Consider the following 24,480-nt stretch of genomic DNA (forward strand, 5'->3'; position numbering starts at 1 on the left):
CACAATCTTTGCTCCAGCCATGACCAAATGCTCTATGCAGATTTCATTCTATTGTCAATGTCAACAATGTCTGCTTATTAGAAAGTTTCACACAAAAACAAAATAAAAATAGCCCCAAGCCCCAGCCCCAAACTTGAAGTCAACTTGAAACTATGGCCAGTTGGTTATGTGATCATCAGTCAAAAACAAAATATAAAATATATTTTTAACACATTTCCGCATGAGGCAACGAAGGTTACCAAAGGACAAAGCGAGAGACTTTAAACAATTGTTTAAGTTTTTTTTTGTAAATTTTAATTACTGACTCAAGTCGCCTCGGGCGCTATATATTGAAATCTTATGCAAAATCTACGCTTATTATTTATAGCAATAATTGAGGCTGTAGTTGTTTTTATCGCTTGTGGCTTTTATTTAGCACCTGAGTGTGTTTCGGGCTGTGGTTTCACCAATTTATATGTTTCTTGTGATTTGTAAGATAAACAAACGTACGATAAACAAAACGCCGGCCCGACAGCCCGACAGTTCAGCTGGCGAATTCTCTTTCTCATGGAATTTCGGGTCTCGTCTGGGCTGAGAAACTTGTTTTCTAACAAAGGCCGCCGCTTAATGGGTCGACAAATAAGCTTAATAAATAAATAATAAAAGGAAAACTGCCTAAAGCCTTAAACTTAGAGCTTTAAGCTAATTACAACTTGATGTATGACACCTGAGCCACCAGCTGGGCCCCCGAAGCCCGAGTCGAGTCAAGGCGTTAAGCATTTTTAATGTGGGCGATGAGCTCATCTCTTGAACCTTTGCAAGTAAAAGCGCTTGGCCTCGCGCTTGGCTCTCCCTTTCTCGCTCTTGGCCAAGTTTTTATGGCCAACTGAGGCGCGAGCGCGCGCGCGCGCATTGACCGAATTCGTAAAGAAAAAATAGTGGAAAACGCGACACGAATCGCTCTTGGCCTAATCATCAAACAGATCTCATTCAAATGCGTTTGCATCTGTTAATTGTTGACGCACTCAGCTTACAGTGCCTTTTATGTGTATGCGCATAGCTGGAAAAAGAAAGAGAGAGAGCTATAAATGTTGTTGCATGTGCATTAAGGAAGAAAGGCAAATTGTTTGATTGACATGCGTCGACTTACATGGCGTATGCGCAATTAAAAGGCAATGTTGTCATTTCCTATACTCAAAGCTATGTAATAAGCATAAACTGTTATGCATACAGTTGCAGCTTGTCAATAAGAACACGTTCTTTATAAGAAAAGCAAACAGAACAGTGTGGAAAATATTGCAATATTTATTTTATTTAACAAAAGATTTCTTACAAGTGCAATTCTTATTTATATTTGATATTTATCGATAGTATCGATTCGTTTGCTTCATCAAATTCGCTTGTTCTAACTACGAGTGTCTACTGTACATGCAAATAATATATCTAAGCTTATATCTGTCTCTAAGCAACTTTTGTTTTTAATTAACCTATTTCAAGTCATTACGCCATCCGGCTTTATGGCCAAAAGGAAATGAGCAGCATCAACTTGATATACATATGCCATAAAATATACGCTTGCCAAAAATTGTGGCTTACCGTTATGATTAACTAATGATAATTAGACTCGTAATATTAGTAGCAACTGTCTGTCTGTCTGTTGATCATTATTATAATGCATAAATTTTTTGTTCGTTCATCTTTTCTTTTGGCAATTTGCTTAATTGATTTTATAAACAAAAGGTATTTTAATACGTACGGGCTGCCCTAATATGCTTTTGTATTGTGATTTCATTTCAGCGCCAGCGTCACTGTAAACTCTACACAAAGTCTCCACAAAAAATCACAAACGTGTGTGTGCGAATAATTCAGTACCAAGAGCTCGAGAGCCAATGCAAACGCCACTTGCGCAGCCGAAACAGCGCTCGTGTCGCTGCCGCTGTCGCTCGTGCCAGTTTGGGCAGAGCAACGCAGCCCCCAGCGCAGCAGTTGGCGCTCAGTTTATTTCTGTCTCTTGACGCGTTCGGTTGTGTCAGAGGCGCTGCTGTCGCGTTGACGTTCAGCGTTTTGTGCTTTTAATTCGTTGCTTGCTGCGCGTGCGTCGCGGTCGCGTCGTCGTCGTCGTCGCTTATCGCTTAAAGTTCATGCGAGTCAAAGTAAAAGCCATAAAAGCAAAAGAGCAGCAGCAGCAAAGTCGAAAATAAAAGTGTGCGAAAACAAAAATGTAACAAATACAACAACAACAGCAAGAACGGATAGCAGTTCAAGCAATCGACTAAAAAACCAACAAAAGTTTAATACGAGTTTCGTTTCGTTTCATTCTTTTTTTTGCCTTTGCGTGTGTTGTGTTCTTTTGCTTCTTCTTCTTTTGGTTGACCATTAAAAAGTGACGCTGTAATGAAGCTTTGAACACACACACACACTCGAAGAACAACAAACGCTTGAGCCCGCCTTCAACTTGAACTTCAGTGTCTCTTTTTCTTTCTCGCGTTGTGTCTCGCGCGTTATTTTTAGACAACACACACAACTAAAGAAAATTGCATAAAACAACGACGCAATGGGCACCAAATCTCCCGGTGGTCCACAGCGCTGTCGTCTGATTCTGCAGCACTGCCTGGCCATACAGCTGAGCAAGCCGGGCCACACGCCCGAGGACTTTTGGATGTACGACTCGGGATATATGATATTTCAGGTGAGTCTCTAGCTATCGCTATCGCTCTCGCTCTTTCTTTTTCTGCGTCTGCGCAGCCAACAAAAGAACATGCCAGCCAACTGCGAAACTGGTTTGTCAGCCAAGCTGGACAACCTGGTTGTGCCCCCCCGAGTTGTTGTCCAGTCCAGGCGGCTGCGCGGTGCCTTTAGCGCCCCAAAAGTGCGTGAGATTGCAGCGGCGGCAATATGAGATAAAAAATAAACTACACTTGCAAAAAAATAAAACTGGGTAGTGGGGTTTGAGTTACTTAAAAGAGATTTTGTATAAAAGATAGAGCTTAAAGCAATTGAAAAGGGAAAATTGCGAAAGTGAGAAATTTTTGGCATTTTTTGTGCACAGTGTGGCAAAGTTTTTTACTACAATTTGTAGCTGTCAATTTTGTTGCTGCGGCTATGACTTTGAATTTAGATATGTCATGCTATATTGCATTTTAAGATTGAAGATATAATAATACATTTTCTATTGTTAAGCTAAGCTTATAAAAAATGTTATTTTGTCATTAAAGATGCTTGACTTACGCACTTATTTATAGCCTATAGCTACGCTATATATACGCTATGTTCAAGGTCAACTTTATAGTTATAGCCATGATCACTTCCCATGACAGCAAATGGCCTGGAACGTTGTTGTTGTTGCCACAGCAAGTTGGCATTTTACACTTTGAATAGCAGCAAAAATTTGTCGGCGTCATTGCGACTAGACGACAAACGACACAACAGCAACAACAACAATAAATGAAATATGTGCTTGCAACGTTGCAACAGTCAATTCATAGAACTTTTGTAATCCCAGCCACAGACTTTGCTTTATATAAACTTCCAAGCAACTCGTGCCTGTCTCTCTTTTATTATCAGCGACTTTTATTGATGACTTTGACTGCAACTAAAAAGGGCCAACAGATAAGCTTGCAACTGCAACTGTAAATAGGCAACTTCATTATTCCATTCAGCAATATTTCGCTGCGGTCCACCCCACTGCACACCCCACTGTACTCCCCTTTTCATATGCAAACAAAGTGAGAACTCGACTACAATTTTCCACTCGACGCATTTAAATTTTATGCTAATGATGTGACTGTTGTTAATGTTCTGCCGACAAATTTTTGCGTTGACTGCGTTTTTTTGTTTTTCATTGTTTATTGCAATTTTTGATTGTTGCCTGGCCTGGCCTGGGCTGGCTATGACGTCATTCAAGTTCAAGTTTGCTTGAATTTTAAATTTAAATTATGTATGAAAATTAAAATGTTATTTTAAAAAACCAGTTTAAGTGTTAAACTTTACTCGTTGCTTTTCTGAGAAGCACAGCCAATATTTTATTACAGCTAGAAATTCAAGGAGAACTAAAGTTGCGAAATCGTTTGTAGTTGAGCAACAAATTGCTTTATTTATAAAATTATTACACACAATAGCGCAATATGACAATCGAAACAAATTTAGAACAGCTCAACTAAAAAATAAAAAGTACAAATATACGCTTAATTTTCTCAGCTGTCTCAGCAACAATTGACAAAACAAATGAGTAATAAACATTTGCAAATTGTTAAAGTTCAAAGCGCCAGCGCCGCAAATTCTTATCTCAAGCTCAAATTTTTGCTGTAATTTTTAGTTTTTGCACTTTGCATGCTAAAAGCATAAAAAGTTTTTTTTAACAACTGACGCAGCTACGAATCCCCTTGAGTTTATTTTTTATGTATTGTAGACAGTTACATTTCCATCAAGAGAGTTACGAGACGAGACTTTCTTATATGTCGAGCAGCCCATTTATAGTTGTGCTAATTAATATTACGTGTCTGTTGAGTTTCTCATGCGTTTTGTGTCTCTGGAGATAAGCGGCAGCTTTTTTTTTGGAGCGTGCCCTGCATGTGAAACGGAAGCAAAGCAACAACAACAATAAAAATAAAAGAATGTCGAATATATCGAAATTGAAAATTGGAAGTGCAAGCTCTAGACAGGAAGTGACTAATAAAGAGTTGGAAAACTCAAAGTGCAATCGAGTGTGAATTATGCTGAGGGCTTGGTCAGTCTTAGGAACTCGCATATTACGCATATTATGTTCAAATTAATTTTAGGGCTTGGCCAGTTATTATAAATGTCAAGATTGAGAGTTGAGTTAACTGCTTATGCTAGTGTGACGAAATTAATGCGCTTCAAAAACTAATTAAAGCTTTTAAATCAAAATTATGAAATGCAAGAATTATGAAGGCGCAGCCCTCGCAGCTTAGATAATAATAGAGCGTAGCAATATAATTTATTTTCACAGCATAAAAATGAAAAGTTAACAAATTTTCTCATGAAATTTATATGTGTGTGTGTGTGTTGAAATTTTATATTTCAATTTGCAAAATGTTTTTGCTTGCGCAATATTTGAAATACGAAAAGCTTGGCAAACAATAAAAAAAATAAATAAATTCGAGTTTCCTTACGATTGTTTATGAGACTTTCAAATGATTTAAGTGCAGCCGCAACCTCCTTGAACTATAAGTTGATCTTTGAACTGCAATAACAACAACAACAACAAGTTGTTGCCTTGTTTTTGTTTATAAGCTGCTGCTATAAACTTTTGGCAATGAGCAAAAAGTGAAATGCGTTAACGCATAGAACCAAGTTCGTTGAACAGTTGCAAGTTCCTGTGGCAACAATGAGACATTCACTTCAGCTCGCAATTTCTCCAATCAAAAGCAAAGCAAACTGCGCTCAAAGTCAAACAAATTGACAACAATATATTAGAGCAAAGAGCAATATGTAAGAGTGAAGCTTAAATATTTAGACTGCCGAAGCTTATTTGTCGCCTGGCATTTTTAATTGTTTGGCGTTGCTCACACTTTGATTGACTTTAATTTCGTTTGCAATTGCCTTAAGTGACTAATTTGATTGCCAAAGCAAATGAACATAAACAAAAGCTGCAAACAAATAAACTTTTTGCGTGGGCAGCGCTTATGCAACTGCTGCCACAGCTGTGTGGCAAGGTCGCCTTGAACACAAGTGTTCAAGTCAAGTGCCCACTGTACAGTGCGCACAAGTGTTTGAGCGTCACGCCGCTCCGAAGTCTCGAAGTTTGCCCGCAGGTCATAACTTGGGTTATTCCGCATTTGTTATGTGGATATCTAAAAATAAGATCTCTTATGGTTATGGTCTATTAGCTGAAATGTTATTTATTTTGTTTCGGCTTAAATGCCAAAAGTTAATTAAACAAGGGCTCTTTACTTTATAAGTTAGTTGAAGCTCATTTTTAGTAGAAAGCTGCAATTTATAGTTGCCTCATTAATTTATAATAAATTACAGTCTTAAAATAATTAAACTAATTGTTAGCTCAGGCGTCTCATCTATAAATTTAATTGTTATTGCTGCTGATTAGACAAAACTAATTGCGGCTGGACTTTAATTAAAATCGTAGCGTCTGAATCACAGTTCAGTTTAAATTGCAAGTCTAGCTATAACGGCAAATACTTCATTAAACTTTGACAGCGCAACTTTATTAAAAAGTTTTTTTTTGTTTGCAGCATATTTTAATCCCTTTTGGTTTACATTGCATGATTGTCTGAATGATGAAATGACAAGAGCTAGACAATGCCAGAGCACATATAGAAATTGCATGCTAAGTGCCAGACACACACACACACACACAGAAACTATAGACTTTAACTATATATATATATTTAACTAGACTGCTATAAATGACAGAGACTCAGTCAGACAGACAGACAGACGGACGGACAGACATTTCAGCAAGTGCCAACAGCGCATCAACGCCAAAATACAAAAGGCAACAACGACAATGATTGCAAATACAGTTAGAATAACTGATGAACTTTAAAATACGCTATTAAAAGCTGCGCAGACTATAAACAAATGAAATACATTTAAATAAATGAAAAAATGAGTGAAAAATAATAACAAAGCAGCGCAATTTCCATAAATAAATAGCTAAATTACAAATATAATAAATATTATTATAAATAACTTATTTTTGAAGCAGAAAATGTAGTAATTTAATTTACAAAATATAACAGAGATAATAAAGAATTAAAATATAATTTAAAGCAGAAATTTTAGAAATATATGGCAGAGAAAATTTAAATATAAATAAATTTAAAAGAATTTAAAGCAGTAATTATTATAGTGGTAGAAAAAATAAAGAATTTGAGCTTAGTAATTAAAATAGTTAGCGAAAATGCAAAAATAATAAACAAAAATAAATTTTAAATGCATGAAATGCTGTAAAGTGCTTAATAAGCATTTAAAAATAAGTGTTGAAGCGTTGTTTATTATTTGCATTATATATTTTATATATTGTTATGACACTTTAAGCCAAAAGCAGCAGTTCGAGCTTTAGACGCTTTTTATTTTTGCAGGGCATCAACAATTGGCAGCAGGCAGGCAAACTAACAATGAAACGAAACGCGTCAACAAATCAAATTCAAAAAGCGCAGCGCAGCGCCAGAACGAACCTCAGAGGCGACGGCGACTGAAACAGGTGCAATGAGCTGCAGAGTCAGTCTTTAGATTAAAGCAAATGTCAGTGGTGGGTGCGGGGGTGGGAGGGTGTGTGGGCTGCGGCTGCAAACAAGTTGGAATTGGAGCTGACTGCAACAGACTTCATTGTTCCCACAGTCAACCTAATAGACTTTTCACGCTTCGGTTTTAAATTGAGGCGCTGATTTAGAAGCAGCATTGATATATATACATATATGTATAGCTATTGTTGTTGGCAGAAGTTTTGCAATTGGCAGAGAAAAAGTTTTGCAAACGCGCCGCTTCGGCTTCGACTGTCAAGCTGCCAGTCAGACGACGGCTGCGGCTTTAAAGTAGTTTGCAGCAGTTGATATTTGTTATTAATTGCAAAGTGCTGCACTGCCAAAAAGTTTATGCAAGCAATAAAAACACTGCACACTGCTTTGTTTTTGCCAAATAAACAAAGCTTAAGGGACAAGACACACACAAAAACTAATAAAATACACACACATGTGTGTGCGTCTAAGCCAAGAGCGGTCAATGAACCCTAAGCACACCCCAAAAAAAAAGGAGGAAGTCAATGCCTAAGGCTGCAGCTTACGCCTGACTGCACATCTTCAATTCCAAATGCCAAGTTTAAGTGCAGTGTGTGAATCGCTTAAAGACGCCAACGCCCCAGGCCCAGGCCCAACTCGCTTGGCTGGCAGGGTGAGTTTTGTGGGCGTGTCTGTTGCTTATCGCTTGCATTTGATTGGAATTGCCTCACATATTTATATGCAAGCGCTTCCGACAGCGACTTAGTTTTATGATTAGACAATGCCCAGTCCATACATTGACCACCAGGGCAGACAAACAAATAAAGCAAGTTACCCTCAGATATAAGCACTAGCTTCGCTTTAATTGTGTGAACTGCTAGAACAATTGCTAAAATGGCAAATGTTACAATTAGTTTTGCTCAGTGTGCAGTTAGTTGAGGTAAATTAGTTTAGTTGGCTTTTCATTGCTGCTCTTAAAGAAAGTTCTGTTCAAGTCATGATAGGGCCGCTTAAAACTTTCACAGCAATTTCCCTTTGTCTAAGTAAATGCGCTAAAAGCTGCACCAATTTCGCTATAAACAGGCAACGTTTTGGCTCAAAGACTTGCTATTATGCTATTTAATATAATATGGCGATATGCTGAACGAATAATTTAACAATCGTTTAACAACTGAGCTGCATTTGTGAATATAAAAAACTCAACAATGCGCTGAACTGGTGAACATTGGTGAAAAGCCAATTTACACCAACTGCATGAGCAAATATAGCAAATTGGAAATGTAGTAACTGCTCTGAAGAAAACATTAGTGAAATTTCAACAACAATCTTATTCCAATACAACAAAGTTGTAACTGGCCAATTTACACCAACTGCAACACCAATCTTATTCCAATACAACAAAGCTGCAACTGTAGTAACTAAGCCAATTTATAACAATTGCATTATCCATATTATTCCAATACAACAAGCTGTAAATTGAAGGCATTTGCTCAGTTTTAGTTCTACAATAAGCGTTGGTGAATTCATTGATGAAAGCATGAGCAGCGTTAGCCAAGTGGCATGCAAATATAAATTATGTAGAACTATTAATTAATAATGTTTAGTATATAAGTTGTTGTTGATTTTATGCATGGGCGTAGTCAGTTGATTATTTATTCCACTAAATTAAATTAAAATCAGCAACAATTGGCACTTGCTACTTAAAGCAAATTGCTTGCAGTTCAATTGATTTTATTTATATTTTTCAAGCTCAATCACACACTTATTAGATTAACACACAGCTTTGCCTTTCTCTAGCTGCTGCAGCTTCCCCCCCTCTCTGTGTAAGACATTTTAATAAACATTTATAGACAATTTAGTCAATGGACTTGCATAGATTCCACATTTGCAACCGCAAGACAATTCATTTTTGTCTAACTGTTGTTTCGTTTTAAGTGGCATTGCTGCAATTTCATGTTTGTTTGTTTAGTGTTGCTGTTGTTGTTGTTGTTATTTGTGGTAAGGTCAAGGATTATTATACTTCATCATGGCTCTATTAAGCGCTCTTACGCTCAATGCATTTTGCCACTGCAGATTTTTTACTTTATATATTGTTATTATCGCTGCAGATGCAGCTGCTGCCACATGAGGTTGCAACCCGCAACAGACAGTCAATGCTGCTGCTGTTGTTGCTGCTGCTGCTGGTGATAGTTGCGTCTTGAAAATATATTTTTCATTTATTTCTTTTCATTTTTGTTGGCTGCTCGGCTCGGCTCGGCTGGTGGGAGTTTGAAGTAAAAGCAACAAAAATGAAAGCGGCTTTTGAGTAAATGCCAACGGTTTGAAATTAAATGACTTTCATACGCGCCGCCTCAATTGCCGAAAACTTCCTCCGAAACTTAAACTGAAACACGACAAAGTCATAAACTGCATGACTTTAAGTTGTATATATAGTATATGTATATAGATTGCATAGATAATGTCATGCCTTTGACCATTGTCAACTTGCTGCCGGCGCCAGCTGCTGACGCCCACTTTTTGCTTGAGTTGATGCAATGACGCGCAGCATTGTATAACACAAAGAGGCGTAGCAGGAGGAGGAGTGACCACCACCAGCACCAGAGATGTACAAAAGGTCAACCACAAATCTAACAAAACTGGGTGATGTTCATTAGCGTGAAAAAAGCAGCGCGCATAGCATAAAAAAAAAACAGCAAAGAGAAATTTCTACAGTTTGGCAACCTTTGATTTGGGGGTTTGCACTTTTGCATTTCCAGGCCGTCGTCGTCGTCGTCGTCGTTCGATCTGTTGTTGCTTACAACAAAAACGTGCCTCAAGTGTTGCTGTCAACGCCACAAATTGGACATTTTATTTGCTGCCCCTGCGGCTGCGAAAATTTTTATAAACTTTGGGAAAGAAATCAAAATGCAAAGAGACGCAGAGTAAAACTGACTGCCATTTGTTATATGGGCCAGAAGTTGTGATGCTGCGCAATGATGCAGCGACTTTGTGGCGCCTCCCGAAGCAGTTGCAAGTTCGCTAGTGAGGCGGCTTAGCTAATTGACGCCTGCCAACTGGTTTGGCTCTCTTTATACGCAAACGCCCGCCAGAGCACAGTTATGCCCAGATAGATAATACGCCGCCGCCTCCTCCCAGCTAAGTTGGGGGCGTGTAGCTGCGTCTGCGTCTTTGTTGCAGCTTTAACTCAATTATGCCACTTGCAACACTGCAATTTGTCAATTAGTCGAGCTGCCAGTTTAGATCAAGTGGCAGGCAATCAAATGATACAAGTGCAATGCCAATGAATAAACATAACTGACAGTTCTTAAACTCAGGGCGCAGTCGACAAAACGAGACTCAGTACAAGGGAATAAAATAAGAAATTCGGCAACTGAAAACTGTTTAAATTCAACTTAAATTCAATTTAAAGTAAGCTTATGAATATCTATGTCCATGTCTGTATGAGCAACAAGATCACAGTTCTTAAACGCAGGGTGCAGTCGACAATACGAGACCCAGTACCTATTTAGGAATCTCCTCAACTTCATATGAACTAAAACTAAATTAAAAGGCCGCTAATGCATTTTTATAAGCCAAATGTAAAGTTAGCTTATGCATATTGATCAGCAAGAGCAGCCTAGTCGATTTCTTCGTCTGTACGTCTGTATGAGCAGCAAGATCTTAGAAACTATAAGAGCTAGAGCAATCAAATTTGCTATATAGCTGCTTCTATAACAGAGGTAGCGCTTTTTAATGGCGGCAGCATGTATAAACAATTTATTTGCAACAATTTTGATAAACTAAAATGAAAATAGCTGCGGCGAAATGCGCAATTTGTTAAATTACAACAAAGCGTAATTTTTCACAGTCTTCTAACTAACTAAACATTGCGAAATACACACACACACACACACACACACACACGTTTAAACAATTTGTCTGTCTAGCTTTAAACACTTTAATTACTTGATTCTGATTGTGATTCTCTTTTTGTTTAACTTTCGTTGCGAACACACCACACAGAACTTTCTGGCCGCGAATGCGCAATGCTGGTGGAACGCGCCACTTACAGCTGCCACACGTGCGCTCAAATATGCTGGACATGTGGCGCCGGGCATGTTGCTGGTGACCGCCGAGCCCTGCGCGCTCGAAGTGCTGCGCGGCGCCTTTGCGCGCAGCGTGCTGAAGCCGCCGGCGACTTATATCATCAGCTCAGTGGGTAAGTCGCAAACAAACAACACACAAAATAATGCTAAGCTTAGTTTTAGTTTTCAACATTTGGCATACAACAAAAAACCCAAAAAAAAATTAGTTAGTTAGTTGGCATGAATGACGCTGCCGCTTATTGTTACTTAGACTCGAGCGAAGGCCGCGAGCAGCAGCGTCAGTTGGAAATCAAGCGTTTGTTATATTGGTCGCGTCGTTTGGTGTTGCTGCCCGATGAGGTGCGTCAATTGACATTGGAGGAGCTGCAGCAACGCTTGAGCATAATGCAACAGACGCAGCAGCAACAGGAGGCACTGCAGGCGGACTTTAAGCGCTGGCAGCGGCTCAACGATTTGCGTTTTCTCATGTATGAGGAGCAGCTGAAGTTCAATCAAAAGTATGGCGAACAGGCCTGGGGTGTGTCCATTTGGCGCATTTTGTCGCAGGCGCAGGAGGAGCTCGAGCTGAAGCTGCAGCTGGATGAGCTGCGTGGCAGCGACTGCGCGCGTTATCCTTCGCCCATGAGCATCATGTCACGTGAGCAGGGCGGCGCCAGATCCGAAGAGTCCAGCGTAGCGCCCGCGTCAGAAACTTTGGTGCAGCACTTTGAGTTTCACTCGGGTCGCATGCCCAGCAGGCATAATCTCTATGACATTAAAGTGCCCAGACCGCGACCCAAGCGCATCTTCGATGATCCCTCCTATGTGCATCCGCTGGTGCTCTATTTCGAAGAGAAATACATTCTGGAGCAGAAGCAGAGCAATGAATCCTTTCAAAGCGCGCTCTCAGCGCCGCTTGAGCAACAAGACGACGACGATTGGCTGGAAGAAGTAGAAGCCAAGCAAGAATTTGCAGCCTGGTCGAATTCGCTTTGATGCGGAAGCTGTGGCAACAAAGAGCGTCTTGTGTGTGTCTGTGTGTGTGTTGCATGCCACACAAATTCCATGTTGCTCATTAACGCTTGCAATGGCGCAGAACCCATTAGCTCTTAATTACCATAAACACGACAATTCCAAAAGCAAACGAGCAAGCGAGAAAAACGCCAAATAAATAGGGAGAAAAAAGCTAAATTAAAGCGTTAAATGTTTTGGCTTTCAAACAAACAGAAGTTGCACAAATGCTTAGCGAGAAAAGCGCCAAATAATTAGGCAGCAAAAATTCTAAAATAAAATATGAATTATTCTGGGCTTTAGTTTAAAACAGAAAAGTAGCAGATACTCAAATTCTTAGTAAGAAAAGCTAAAATAAAAACATTAAATATTTTGGCTTTTAATTCAAAACAAACAAACAGAAGATCCCCAAATGATTAGCGAGAAAAACGACAAATAATAAGGGGGTAAAAATAGCTGAAATAAAACGTTAAATATTAAACAGAAAATCTCTAAATACTTATCGAGAAAAATGCCAAATAAATGAGGCGACAAAAAAAGCTAAAATAAAAGATGAACTATTCTGGCTTTTAATTCAAACAAACAAAATCCAAATCAAACAAACAATCGCTAAATAATATGGGAGAAAATAGCTTAAATAGAAGATCCTTAAATACTTAGCGGGAAAAACGATTGCCCCTCTTTAAAATAAAAGCTGAATTATTATTCTGATACACACACAAGAGATGCTCAAAATGCTTAATTTTATAGCTTGACTCTGACTGACAGCTAAACAATAAAAGAAAAATTAACAACTATAACAAATTGCATGCAAAGCAATCAATCAACGGCAATTTCTCGCTCAATTAGACAGCGAACATGCCAAATGCAGCAACAACAACAACAAAAGCAAAAACAACAGCAGCAGCAAATAATAAACACGAAGAAGTTGGGGGAAACAAAGAAATCAAATGGACATAAATAAAGCAACAAAATTAAATTCAATTTCGTGTTAAAGTGGCAAATGCAAGTGCCATTAAAACAGTGAATGATAGAGAGATGGAGAGAGAGGGAGAGGGGCTGTTAGCTGGCTAGACATTTGGCCAATTTGACAGTGGAATATCAAAATAACAAATGATCATCAGTGGCAGCAACGGCGGCAACATTGTTGCCAAATGCAAAATAGCTGCAACCAACTCGCTGGTTGAGTGGGGGGGGGCGGGCGGCAGGGGGTGGCATACTGCCTTCAGCTGTCAGTAACTATGATTGTGTAGAGAGAGCGAGCGAGAGAGATGCAAAACGTTAAGAGCGCTGCAAAATCAATTTCATCACGATTTCTACATTTGAGATCTTTGAAAGTGAAATGTGGCCATGACAGTGGCCAAACAGCAGTTTCTCGTTTCTGTTGTTGTTGTTGTTGTTGTTGTTGTTGTTGCTGCCAAACGATTTACAAATCAAAGATATATTTAAATTCACAGTTTGCATGCGTTGATTTGACAAAAGCCAAACATTTATCATAATGCAAATGCCGTTAGGCTTTGGCCAATTTCACGCCAAAATAAAAATCAAGTTGAATAAACTCTGAAGCGTTTAACAAAGCGTAACCCAGAAGCAACGCAAGAAATCAAGGGAATTAACTTTGCAGCCCACTGCAAGTTCATCATCATGCTTGCTTAAACAGAGAGCGAGATAGATAGAGAGAGAGAGAGAGACAGAGACGCTGTGGCCAAAACGTTTATTGTAATTTTATTGTTTGTTGCGCTGGGTTCAGCTCAGTGCTGATTGCAGAACCTTTAAAAGAGGTCAAAGCATTTGTGCCCACTGCTGCTTCTTCTTCTTCTTCGTCTTGCTTCAGTTTTTTTTTAAGTGGTTACGCTTCAGCGCTGGCAAACTGAGCAAAGAAAAAGTGTTCTCAGTCACTCATTGTCTATGTTTATAACAAAAAAAATTTTTAAAAAATTGTATTTTGAACTTAAGGCTTAAAACTCTAAAATTAAAATGGAAGTTCAAATATTTGTAGCCATATTTGTAGCCTGTTGCACTAGTTTAAGCACCACTTACTAGGCAATCAGCTTTACTTGTTGAATATGTATTTAATTATTAATTTAGCAATTAATTTGTTTATTTGTAGTGTTTTCAAACAAAAGATAGAAGAGCAGTCAATACACAATAAGCATTAAATAATTAGGGATGCTACAATTATTGCTTATCGTTTATTTATGTATATTGATCACATTGATTGATCTAATTAATCGAATCGTTAGCTTAATAGTATTTAAATATTATTGGCTTGACGAATACGAAGCAATCCTAAGCAATTAATTAGACCATTGCTTAGCACGAACTAGTGAAATGTCTTGGGCTTATGAATCAGAAATCTTTTGTTAATTATCTCACTTTATTTCTAACTTTATTTTTGCTTTACTGTAAATTTTATTATTATTTAAATTGTAACTTGCAAATGCCTCAAGTTGTGCATGATAACTGCTTCTATTTAATTTGGCTGTAAGTTTGCTTCATTTTTTTATTTTCTTTGATTGCATTTTTGGCAAAAATCTAATATTTCTATGCAGATATGATCAGCAGCTGCTGTCAAGCCCTCAATTGCATAATAAGCCCAAAAAGCAAACTCAGTTACCTTTGCCAAAATGAAAACGTATTGACAGCCATTTCCAGGTTCAGGTCCAGTGCCCTGCAGCCGAAACTCATTGACCTTTAACACACACACACACACAGAGACAGAGACAGCGCCAAGAGCCTTTTGGCCACAGAAAAAAAAGTGTCGCCAAGTCGTTTTGCAGTTGTCGTTGATTTTGGCCATCATTGTTGCCATCGTGTTTGCTCCTTATTTGCCAGCTTTTGCTGCTGCTGCTGTTGCAACCACGTAAATGTCAATTTGCATTTTGTTGCATAAACAACAGCAGCAGCAACAGCAGCCGTTGCCTTGTTTTCAATTTGTAACTGGCCTGAAATATTTTTATTAACCGACGGAAACAATTAGCGTCGCCTAGCTAACAAAAAAACTAAAACCAAAATGCAAAGACTACAAAATAAAAACTATATGCGCTGCTTTAGCTTTTTTTGGACATTTTGTTACGCTGCGTGGCCTTTTCCCCTCTTAACAAAAAAAAGCAAAAGATTATTGTGGAAATTGAAAACGCGCGCAAAAAGCATTTCAGACACAAAATCGTGATTGTCGTTTGCCGCTAGACATATTTTTTATTTTCCAACTCTTTTATTTTTACTTTTGGGCTTAAGCTGCGACTTTAACTGCAGCGGCAGCAGCAGCAGCTTTGGCTTAAGCGCTGCTCTATATATCGTTGAAGTGTGTTTACAAGTGTGTGTGTGTGTGTGGGTGTGTGTGTGTTATGTAAAATGTCTGGCCAGGATATTTGTCTAAAGTCTTGAAATTTGTGCAGCATATTCTGCGTTTAAAGTAAATGTTTATAACAAATATGCTAGAATATTATGCATATAAATATAAAAAAAAAGAAAGTCTCTGATATATGTTAAAAAGTAAAAGCAAAAACAAAGAGCTAAATATTAGCAAAAAATTATTGAATTCCAATGAGTTTTGAATACTTCAATATTAAAATAAAACAATAACAAATTTTATGTAAACATTTTAAACTTTATGTAAATATAAAAAAATATTTACAATATTATTTTGTTTAAAATTAAACGCATAAAGTATTGAATTTCAATTAGCTTTGAAAACAAATTCAAGTAAATCAATGCTTATGTGCTTAAATATTCAAAATAAAACAATTAAGCGCTGGCATATTAAACAAATTTTATGTAAACATTTTAAAGCTTCGTAAGCCAAGTTTGCTTATGAATTGTCCAAGTTTTTAGACAGCAGCTTAATTGCAATACATTTATGAGTTTTTATGCAGTTAACTTTTTTTATTCTAATTGTTGCAACGCGCAAACTGCAACCAGCAGCAGCTGCAATTGTTGTTGTTGTTGCTGTTGCAGCTTAGAGGCATAAAAAATGTTTAACGCCTTTTGGTGTGTTAGTTAGTGGTAGGCGTTGTCTGCTGGCTACACCCCAATTGGCCATCTATATAAAGTCAATTAAAATTAATAAACGAAAAATCAAAACGAAGCGCAATTATCAATTGGTAAATTGCATTTGATGTGCAATTGTTGATAGTCTGTGTGTTTATCGTTTAAGGAAGTGTTAATTTATTTGCACAGACCGCAGCAGAGAGTTGAAAAATAATAATAAATTGCCACTGATAGCTAAAAATTATTGATTATTTTGCAATGGACAGCAGCGAGCTTAACGTGGCTGAATCTTTATGTTGTTGCTGTTGTTGTATCGCCGGCGGTTATGAGATCAAACAAAACAACGCGAACGCGAAAATGTGCCAACAACACGAGACAGAGAGAGAGAGAGATTTCCTAGTTGCAACGTTTGGTTTGGTGGGGGCGCCTCGGTTTCTAATAATAACGAGGGAGAGCATAAAATAAAATGAAATAAAAATAAAGAAAAAAACATTCATACATCAAGATTATTGTAACTTGCGGCAATTGCATCACAGTAATGGCCAACAACAACAACAACAACAACAGGCAGACAGCAGCCAATGGACAACGAAAGCAACAACAACAACAAAAAATGGAAATCGCAAGAAACATTTTTCATTTGCATAAAAATGCTTGGCAAAGAAAAGCAACAAAAAAAAAAGCAACTACAAGCGCTAAAAATGTTTGCCGCATGTTTCGCAGCGTGACACAGACTCCAAGCATGGTGGGTGGGTGTTGGGGGGGTGGTGTGTGTGACTGGCTGCAACTAGTGGGAGTTGAAGCGAAACAACCTTCAAGCTACAAAACACTTGACTTGCTTTGACGTCGCTTTGGTTTGATTGAACACAAGGATATGTGTCCGCCGGGCAAGCAGCAACAACAGCAACAACAACAACAACTGACAGGCAAACGCAGCTCAACAACAGCAACAACAACAATGGCCACAATTTGTGGCAAAAGCGCAACGCAACACTTTCACTCTACTTAAGACGAATGAGGCGATCGAGGGAGTTGCAACTCCATGAGCAGCTGGCGGGGCGACTCGCAGGAGTAGCGACAAGATCGCGTTGGTGGGAAAAATGCAGCAATCGCTGTTTTGTGCTCTCTCGATATTTATTATCATTTTGCGCGACTTTCGTTTGCAACGTGCCACTTGCCACTTACCACTTGCAGCTTAACGCATGCAAAGTTTTGTCAGAGTTCACTCAAAGCAAAAGTAAATTGAATTTAAGCGCCAAACACATTAAAGATTGTGCAACTTGTTTGCTTTTTAAATGTGCATAGCATACTTTAATTTATTTAAAAATTAAACATATTTTTTAGCAAGCAATTGTGTATACAATTTAAAGCTTTAACATTTTGCAAGCCACTCGCTTCTTCAATACGGACGAATGAGCATTTGCACCTTTCTTAGTGCGGTGGGTCCATCCCACCATATTGAGTGATAATCTTGCACCTCCCTTGGAAAGTACTTGCCATTCAAATTGCTGCAATTAAATAAATATATTAATTTTAAATTTTGCATTATTAATAATAATTAATTACCAATAAGCACATTTATTGTACCACCAGCCGCCAGTCTCTTGATCCGTTGCACAGTTCTCATACCACAGATCATTATCCCGATCGTAAGTTGTAAATTTCATATGTTCATGGTAACGCATTTTATCGTTATTCACTTTAGTCCAATGATATTCACCCAACGATTGCAATTTAAATTGATCCGCCTCGTTGCCCACTCGGAAATTGTCATAACGAGCGCCGAGCCACAGGCCGCCAAAATATTCCACATATATATACAATTCATATCGCTGTGAGTGTGTAATGTGATGGATTTGCCTCAAACCCAAAAAGAAATCCCCGTCGAAAGATCCGAAGCCGTCACGATAAGTGACCCAATCGCGCTGAAAATTTTCCTGGCCATCTATGCGCTGCTGAATAACAATCCAGCCCCTACCCGCACTACTGTCATCTTGGCAAAGCACTTCAAAGTGTTGCAGTCCTGGCACTTTAATCTCATGCACACCAGGATTGCCTCCAAATGCTTTACAGCTATCAGGCCTGGGAGTGGACTCAGTTGTTGTTGTTGTATAATCATCATTTTTAAATTGAATTTGCAACTTCTGTGCTTCATTCGTTTTGTTTGCTTGCGCACATGTTTCCAGTTTTTTGAACAACTCACATTGCTCTGAATTGTTTAAATGTTTTTGAAACAGAAGCTCAATCTTTTCGGCTTCAGTTGCAGTTTGAGTTTGTAGTTTTGTTAGCTCATTGCTTAGACTTTTAGTTGCTGTTGCTAGTTCGTCCACAAATTTTGCATTGCCACCAACTGCAGTTGGAGCTTGCAGCTTTGCTAGCTCATCACTTAATTTCTCGTTGGTTTTGAGCAACATTTTGTTAGAGTCTCTCAGATATTCAATATTGTACTTATAAGAGTCAAGCAACTCAGTTTTGTCTCTAAGTTTGCCACTAACGTCGCTTAGCTCAGCTTTCAGCTGTTTAATTTCATTAACTAAGCCATCAACATTGCTCCCGTTGAGCTTATCCTGCAGCTGATGCACATATAAAATGAGCGGCTTTAAGTATTTAGTGCCATACTCCTCATCTAAAGGCTGTGTACATTGCTAAAACATAATTCAAATTTATATAAAACTAACAAAAATACAGTTTAACTTGCTGCTCACCACATGCTCGACGCTGGCTTCAGCTTTAAGGACTCCATTTAGCGCAAATGTAAAAGCAATTAAATTGCATAAAAGTTTACACTTCATTTCAAGGATTCACTTGTTAAGAATTAATTGAACCACACGCGTTTGATACTAAAACTTGACTAAAATCAGCATGAAATTTGGCGTAAATATTTGCATTTGCAACAGTTTCATAGATTAATAATTATTATGTGCAAAAATATGAAGCTGATAACAAATTTCGCAATAAGTAAAGTGTGTCATGTGGTAGGTCAAGATCGAAGAAAGACGCCTGATAAGAGTTGCTTATATAATTTATTATCATAGTGAATAGAATTTATTTATTTATTTTTGTTGGCAGCTGCCACTAGCAATGCATCTAGTATAAATTGCAATTTCAAATCAGATATTTATCTAAGCGCTGTCCTTAGCTTGTAAATCATTTGTGGCTGCCAAAATGTTGCTGCAGTCGCCTTGGCAACAACAATGTTGCAACCGTCGAGTTAGAAGCCGCAGTAGAATAAAGCGACGTATGTTTGCCTTCATAATTCATAGAGCTATGCAGATTTATGTGGCGCCTGCAGTGGCGCCACGACTAATGCGTGGCACAAACAAAATGTTTTTCTGCCGTTTTGTGAAAGTGGCAAGCAGCAGGTGTTTATGGCTTGACGGTTAGAGCGGGCGCAGGCGCCCATCAAAATTGCCACTAATTGTCCTTGACGATAAATGCCACACAAGGCAAATTGCTGCCGGCAACAGTTGCAACTGCTGCACAGCTGAAAGTGAAAACGCTGAGTTTAAAGTTATGCAACTGCTGCAAGGACGTTGCAACTTGCGCTCGTCACACACTTGCACTGATTTCTCTCTCTCCCGCTCCCGCTGCCGCTCTCAGCTGCAGCGCCTTGAGCAATTTGCTTGCTGCTGTTGTTGGGGGCGTTGTTTGCTTTTGTCGTTGCAATTTTTTGTTTTTTAGAGGTTAAGTGTAGGCAAGTAGGAAGCAAGCTGGTGGCGCCTCCACACAATTTATGTTGTCGTTGCAGCAGCAGCAGCAGCAGCAACGCATTGCACAATTTTTGTCGTTTATATACACATAATTTATTTACTGCGCATTTTAATTAAGTATACGACGCGTGAACGTGCCTTTTGCAAGTGCTTAGCTATTGCCTTATTAGGTGTTGCATGCCACCAAGTGGCGCAACTCAACGCTTGTAGTCGTGCCTGCGTGTGTGTGTGTGGCAGCTGCACCTTGTTGAAGAAATTGTTCAACTCGTAAGATTTCAGTGTCAAAGCTGCAGCTACTAAAAAGTCATCTAAACAAACTGGAGCGAGGCACCAACTCGAACTCCCCACCGCATGCACCTCTTGCCGCTTTTAATTACTAGCAAAAACAGTCAAGGTCGTGACCAGGCAGCCAGCCAAACTGAAAAGTAAACTTTATCATTTTCGTTGGAAAAAATGCGAGCAACGAGTTTAGTTGACCAAATGTGGCAGCCACAAAGTCCATTAGCCTTATAAGCACACACACACACACACACACACACACACCTTTAACTGTTTGCTGTTTGTTTAACGCACTTTTTTAATTTGTTTCGTTGGCTTTGCAGGTGACATTGACGATTGCATTGTAACGCCAACAGTTCAGGGACAGTTCACGCCACTGCCGGAGGCACTCTGCGATGTCATAATGGATCTAACCGCCGAGGGTCAATCGGCCACCATCGAGCATGTGCGCAGCAAGCTGGGCGTGCGTTTTCCCCACATGACCACGCCCGCCACCGAGGTCATCTACGATACGCTGGCGCAGCTGATGCAGGAACAAAAGATCTATCAGACAGCCAAGGGTTATTTCATCTTTACGCCAGAGTAAGTTGCAAGCTACAGTGAGCGCTGGCTAGCAAAGACGAAACGAAATTCAGCATGAATATTGTGCAACGTTATTTATTTAGCTTTGGGCTTTAGCTTTTGTTGGCTTTTATAGCTAGAAAGAGTGAATTGATCAGCACAATTAGCGATGGCCGATATTCGATATTGAATGCGCGAGCATGTCCCGAATAGCTGCTTGCCCGTCTCTAGCTGAACAGCTGTGCTCAAATTAAATTCGATTATGGCTGCAGGATAGCCCAATTCGATATTCGATATTTTGAGCGCGAGCGATCCCGAATTGGCGTTTGGCCATCTCTAGCCGCACAGCTGTTTTTGAATTGATTGCTCTTATGACTTAAGGATATTCTAATTTACAAATTGCTTTTGCAGACGTCGTCGCAGTCGTTCGCGGCCACGCAGCAATCATCACCAGCAGCAGCACAACAACTCATCGGGTCACAGTGTCTACGATCAGCTGACGGAGGCGGAGGAGCAGCAGCAGGAAGATGTGGTGCCTGTGGAGGCACGCACCATGCTCATGTCCAATGCAGAAGCATTGCATTCGCTTTACGGCGAAATATCCACGGAACGTGATGGCGATCTGACGCATCAGTGCATACAAACAAATCTGGCGGATGTTATATGCGGTGGTAAGTCTTAGTAAATGCCAAACAGTTGAAGTTTAACTTAACTGCCTCTCGCTTTAGGTAATCCCAATGATAAGATCATTTATCCGCGTGCGGCTAAGCGACGCAGTGCATCGTTTCCCACGCCGCGCAGCTTGGAACGCCGGCACAGTTTGCGGCTCTTTGGCTCATCGAAGCGCCTGCAACGCTGCGCCTCCACACGCAGCCTGTCCAAGACCTATGCACAGACGCTCAATACAACAGATAGCAGCAGTTCGGAATACCAAAGCACAGATTCGTCATCACCCAGTAAGTGGCCAACAGCAAACAGTAAAGAGAGTCAATTTTAAGTTTCAATCATTTAATGTTGCTTAGTTTTGTTCATGAGATCGATAATTAGGAGCCGCGTCCGCCACAGTTTTGTACGCAGGCAGCTCTGGTGCAGTAGCGATTGCCATTGCCTTCGCATCCTTGGTAGCGCATAGTTTCGCAGCTGCGGGTTCGGGTATTGAAGTACCACATGCGTGGATTGGAATTACGTGTGCAGCGCTCAAAGAATCCAAGTCCAATTCCCTCATCCTTGGGGCTTGTACAGCTTACTAGAGGGGGACCAATGAAGCCATTGCATGGAGGCCGCCCAGTCTGTGCTAAAGCGCATGCCACGTAGAGCGTGAGGCAAGCCAAGATTAGAATGAACTTCATGTTGTTTAAACTTTGTGTGATTTAAATTGCTGCAGCTGTGAGCATTTATAGCGGTAAAAATAGGTCAGCCCAACAGCTGTTTTTAATTTAAATTCAATGCAAAGGCAAGACAATTAAAACACTTGCCAATTATAGCAGCGGTAGCTCACTTATATAATAAATGAATAGTAATTAAACTGTTGTCTTTTGCAGAAAAAGGATCTTTGCTCTCAAGACTGTTCCGACGCAGCGGACGCGCCAAGCAGCGTCAAATTGAAACCTACTCAGCGCAATTTCCACCCGCCGAGTGGTTCAACTCACGCGCCGTCCATTTGCATAGCGTGGGCACCCAAACAGCTGAGCACGTGAGTAGATCATAGTCAAAGAGATTATTGCAACTAATTGTTAACTCTTCCAGGATATGCCCGCTGTGCATACGCTGTCCAATTCCACGTTCTACGATGGCTCCGAGCTGAGCCAACGTTCGTCCACGCTGCCGCGTCGTCATCGCCGTCACATGTCCAGCGAGTCAACGTTTCTGATTTCATCGCGCGATTGCTCGCCCATACGCAGACGCTCGCCGGTTTACTGCAGCAGCTCGCTACCTCGCTCCACACAGTCCATACCAGCAGCGGCCACACTGTCGCGCCTGCAAACTGCCACGCCGCCCACGCCCGCACAGAAGCCAGCACAAAAGTCCATCATTGGCAAGCACATATTCGAGCGTTCGCCAGCGCGCAGCACGCTGAAGGCGACGGCGGCCGACAACAAGGCCAACTATCGCAGTCTGCAGCAGAGCAGCGGCCCCTCCAGCCTGGAGAGCTGCAAGACCTCGATGCTGGCCAGCGGTCCCTCCAGCATTGACAGCGGCAAGGTGAGCTTCAGCCAGAAGACCAGCGGCCACTCTAGTCTCGACTCGCAGTGCTCCACAAACACAGCCGTGGTAGCTCCAGCGCCCAGCAATGGCAGCACTCGCTCCATACTGCTACTAAACGGTTCGCCCAGAGGCACGCCGCGTCATCAGGCGATGCGTGCGCGCGTGGCCGAGGCGCAGGCACAGCGGCAACGCATACTCGAGGAGCTCAACTACAATGCAAACACAAATGGCACAAATGGTGTGCCCAACTCCAGCAGCAACAACTCCATAACACTGCAGGTGACCACCAGCAGCAATGGCAGTGGCCAGCACATACCCAGCACCAAGATCTTTGTGCAGAACTCGCCCGTGCGAAGCGTCATCACACTGGAGAATGGCAAGATGCTGGAGAACTCCAATGTTTTCATTATCAACAATGAAACGATGACCAATGAAAAGGGCGAAATCATTAAGAAGACATTGTCGAAGCAAACGCAGGCAGCGGCAGCCACGCCCATGCACACGCCCACGCCCACTGCTGCCGAAGCGCCGCTCAGCGAAACGGAAGCCAATTCCGAAACTGGCGACTCCATCAGCTTCATCAGCGAGAGCTCGCCCGAGAATACAGCGACTGAAACGCCTTCCTATGATGGCGGCAAATATGCCAAGAACACCAACAACGACGCCACCATGAACAACAGTCGCAAGCTCTGCCTGCAGCTGCAGGCCAATGGCATTGCCTATAAGAACAATGTGCTCAAGCATGAATCCCAACCGAATTCACCCTGCGCTGAGCACCAGCAGCAGCAGCAGCTGCCCTCAGCTGTCAAACTGGCCGCCTTGGCGAATCAGGACTTTGATATTGCCGGCTCGGTGGGCAATTTGCATTTCTACGAGAAGCACTCCAAGGATAGCAGCAGTGATTTGAAGAATCTCTGCTACGAGTCGGTCTGCCAGCTGCAAAAGTGCAGCATAAGCGGCGAGGAGCTGGCGCTGGCCCAACTGCTGCACAAGTCCAGCAACAATGCGCTGGGCAGCGAGCCCAATTTGAATGTAAACGACAAGTCAGTGGACAAGGAGGCCATGGATCGACGTCTGAGTTTGACCAAGGATACGCTGGAGCAGAGCCTTAGCAGCAAGCAGGAGGAACTCTATAACTTCCCCAGCTTAACGGATCTAAGCTTTAACTTTACATCGCTAGCAGCGCGCAAGATACTGCAGGGCGTCAGTCTCAATAGCATCGATACGCTGGTGGAGCTCAACATGGCAGCGGCAGCGGCGGCGGCTGTAGCAGCCAGCAGCGCACAGGAGAAGCAGCAGAATAATCAAACAGCCACGGCCCAGGTGGCCAACGCAACTGCCACCGTTTGCACGGACTTTGGCATGGTCTAGTACTAGTTCTAAACTCTAAAAAAACAAAAACAAAATATGCATATTTTTGAAATACGAGCAAGCATAATTTCTGTAATTTATGTACAACTTTGCTTTGGAACTTAGTTCGCTTAC

The 24,480-nt window shown here is 40.7% G+C and overlaps 2 protein-coding genes across 2 annotated transcripts; both read left to right on the top strand.

The window, feature by feature from the left end:
- Positions 1–1,943: 1,943 nt before the first annotated feature.
- Positions 1,944–24,390, top strand: LOC108599536. The gene is made up of 7 exons (XM_017986421.1): positions 1,944–2,668; positions 11,178–11,373; positions 20,553–20,811; positions 21,202–21,461; positions 21,519–21,746; positions 22,332–22,483; positions 22,537–24,390. Exons 1-7 carry the CDS (start codon positions 2,534–2,536, stop codon positions 24,364–24,366), a joined length of 3,060 nt encoding a protein of 1,019 aa, XP_017841910.1. The 5' UTR covers positions 1,944–2,533; the 3' UTR covers positions 24,367–24,390.
- On the top strand, positions 11,412–12,424 carry LOC108599544. Its single transcript, XM_017986428.1, has one exon. It carries the CDS (start codon positions 11,480–11,482, stop codon positions 12,233–12,235), a length of 756 nt encoding a protein of 251 aa, XP_017841917.1. The 5' UTR covers positions 11,412–11,479; the 3' UTR covers positions 12,236–12,424.
- Positions 24,391–24,480: the final 90 nt, after the last annotated feature.

Source organism: Drosophila busckii, chromosome 3L (assembly GCF_011750605.1).
Source record: "Drosophila busckii strain San Diego stock center, stock number 13000-0081.31 chromosome 3L, ASM1175060v1, whole genome shotgun sequence".
In the NCBI taxonomy this organism is placed as follows: Eukaryota; Metazoa; Arthropoda; class Insecta; order Diptera; family Drosophilidae; genus Drosophila; species Drosophila busckii.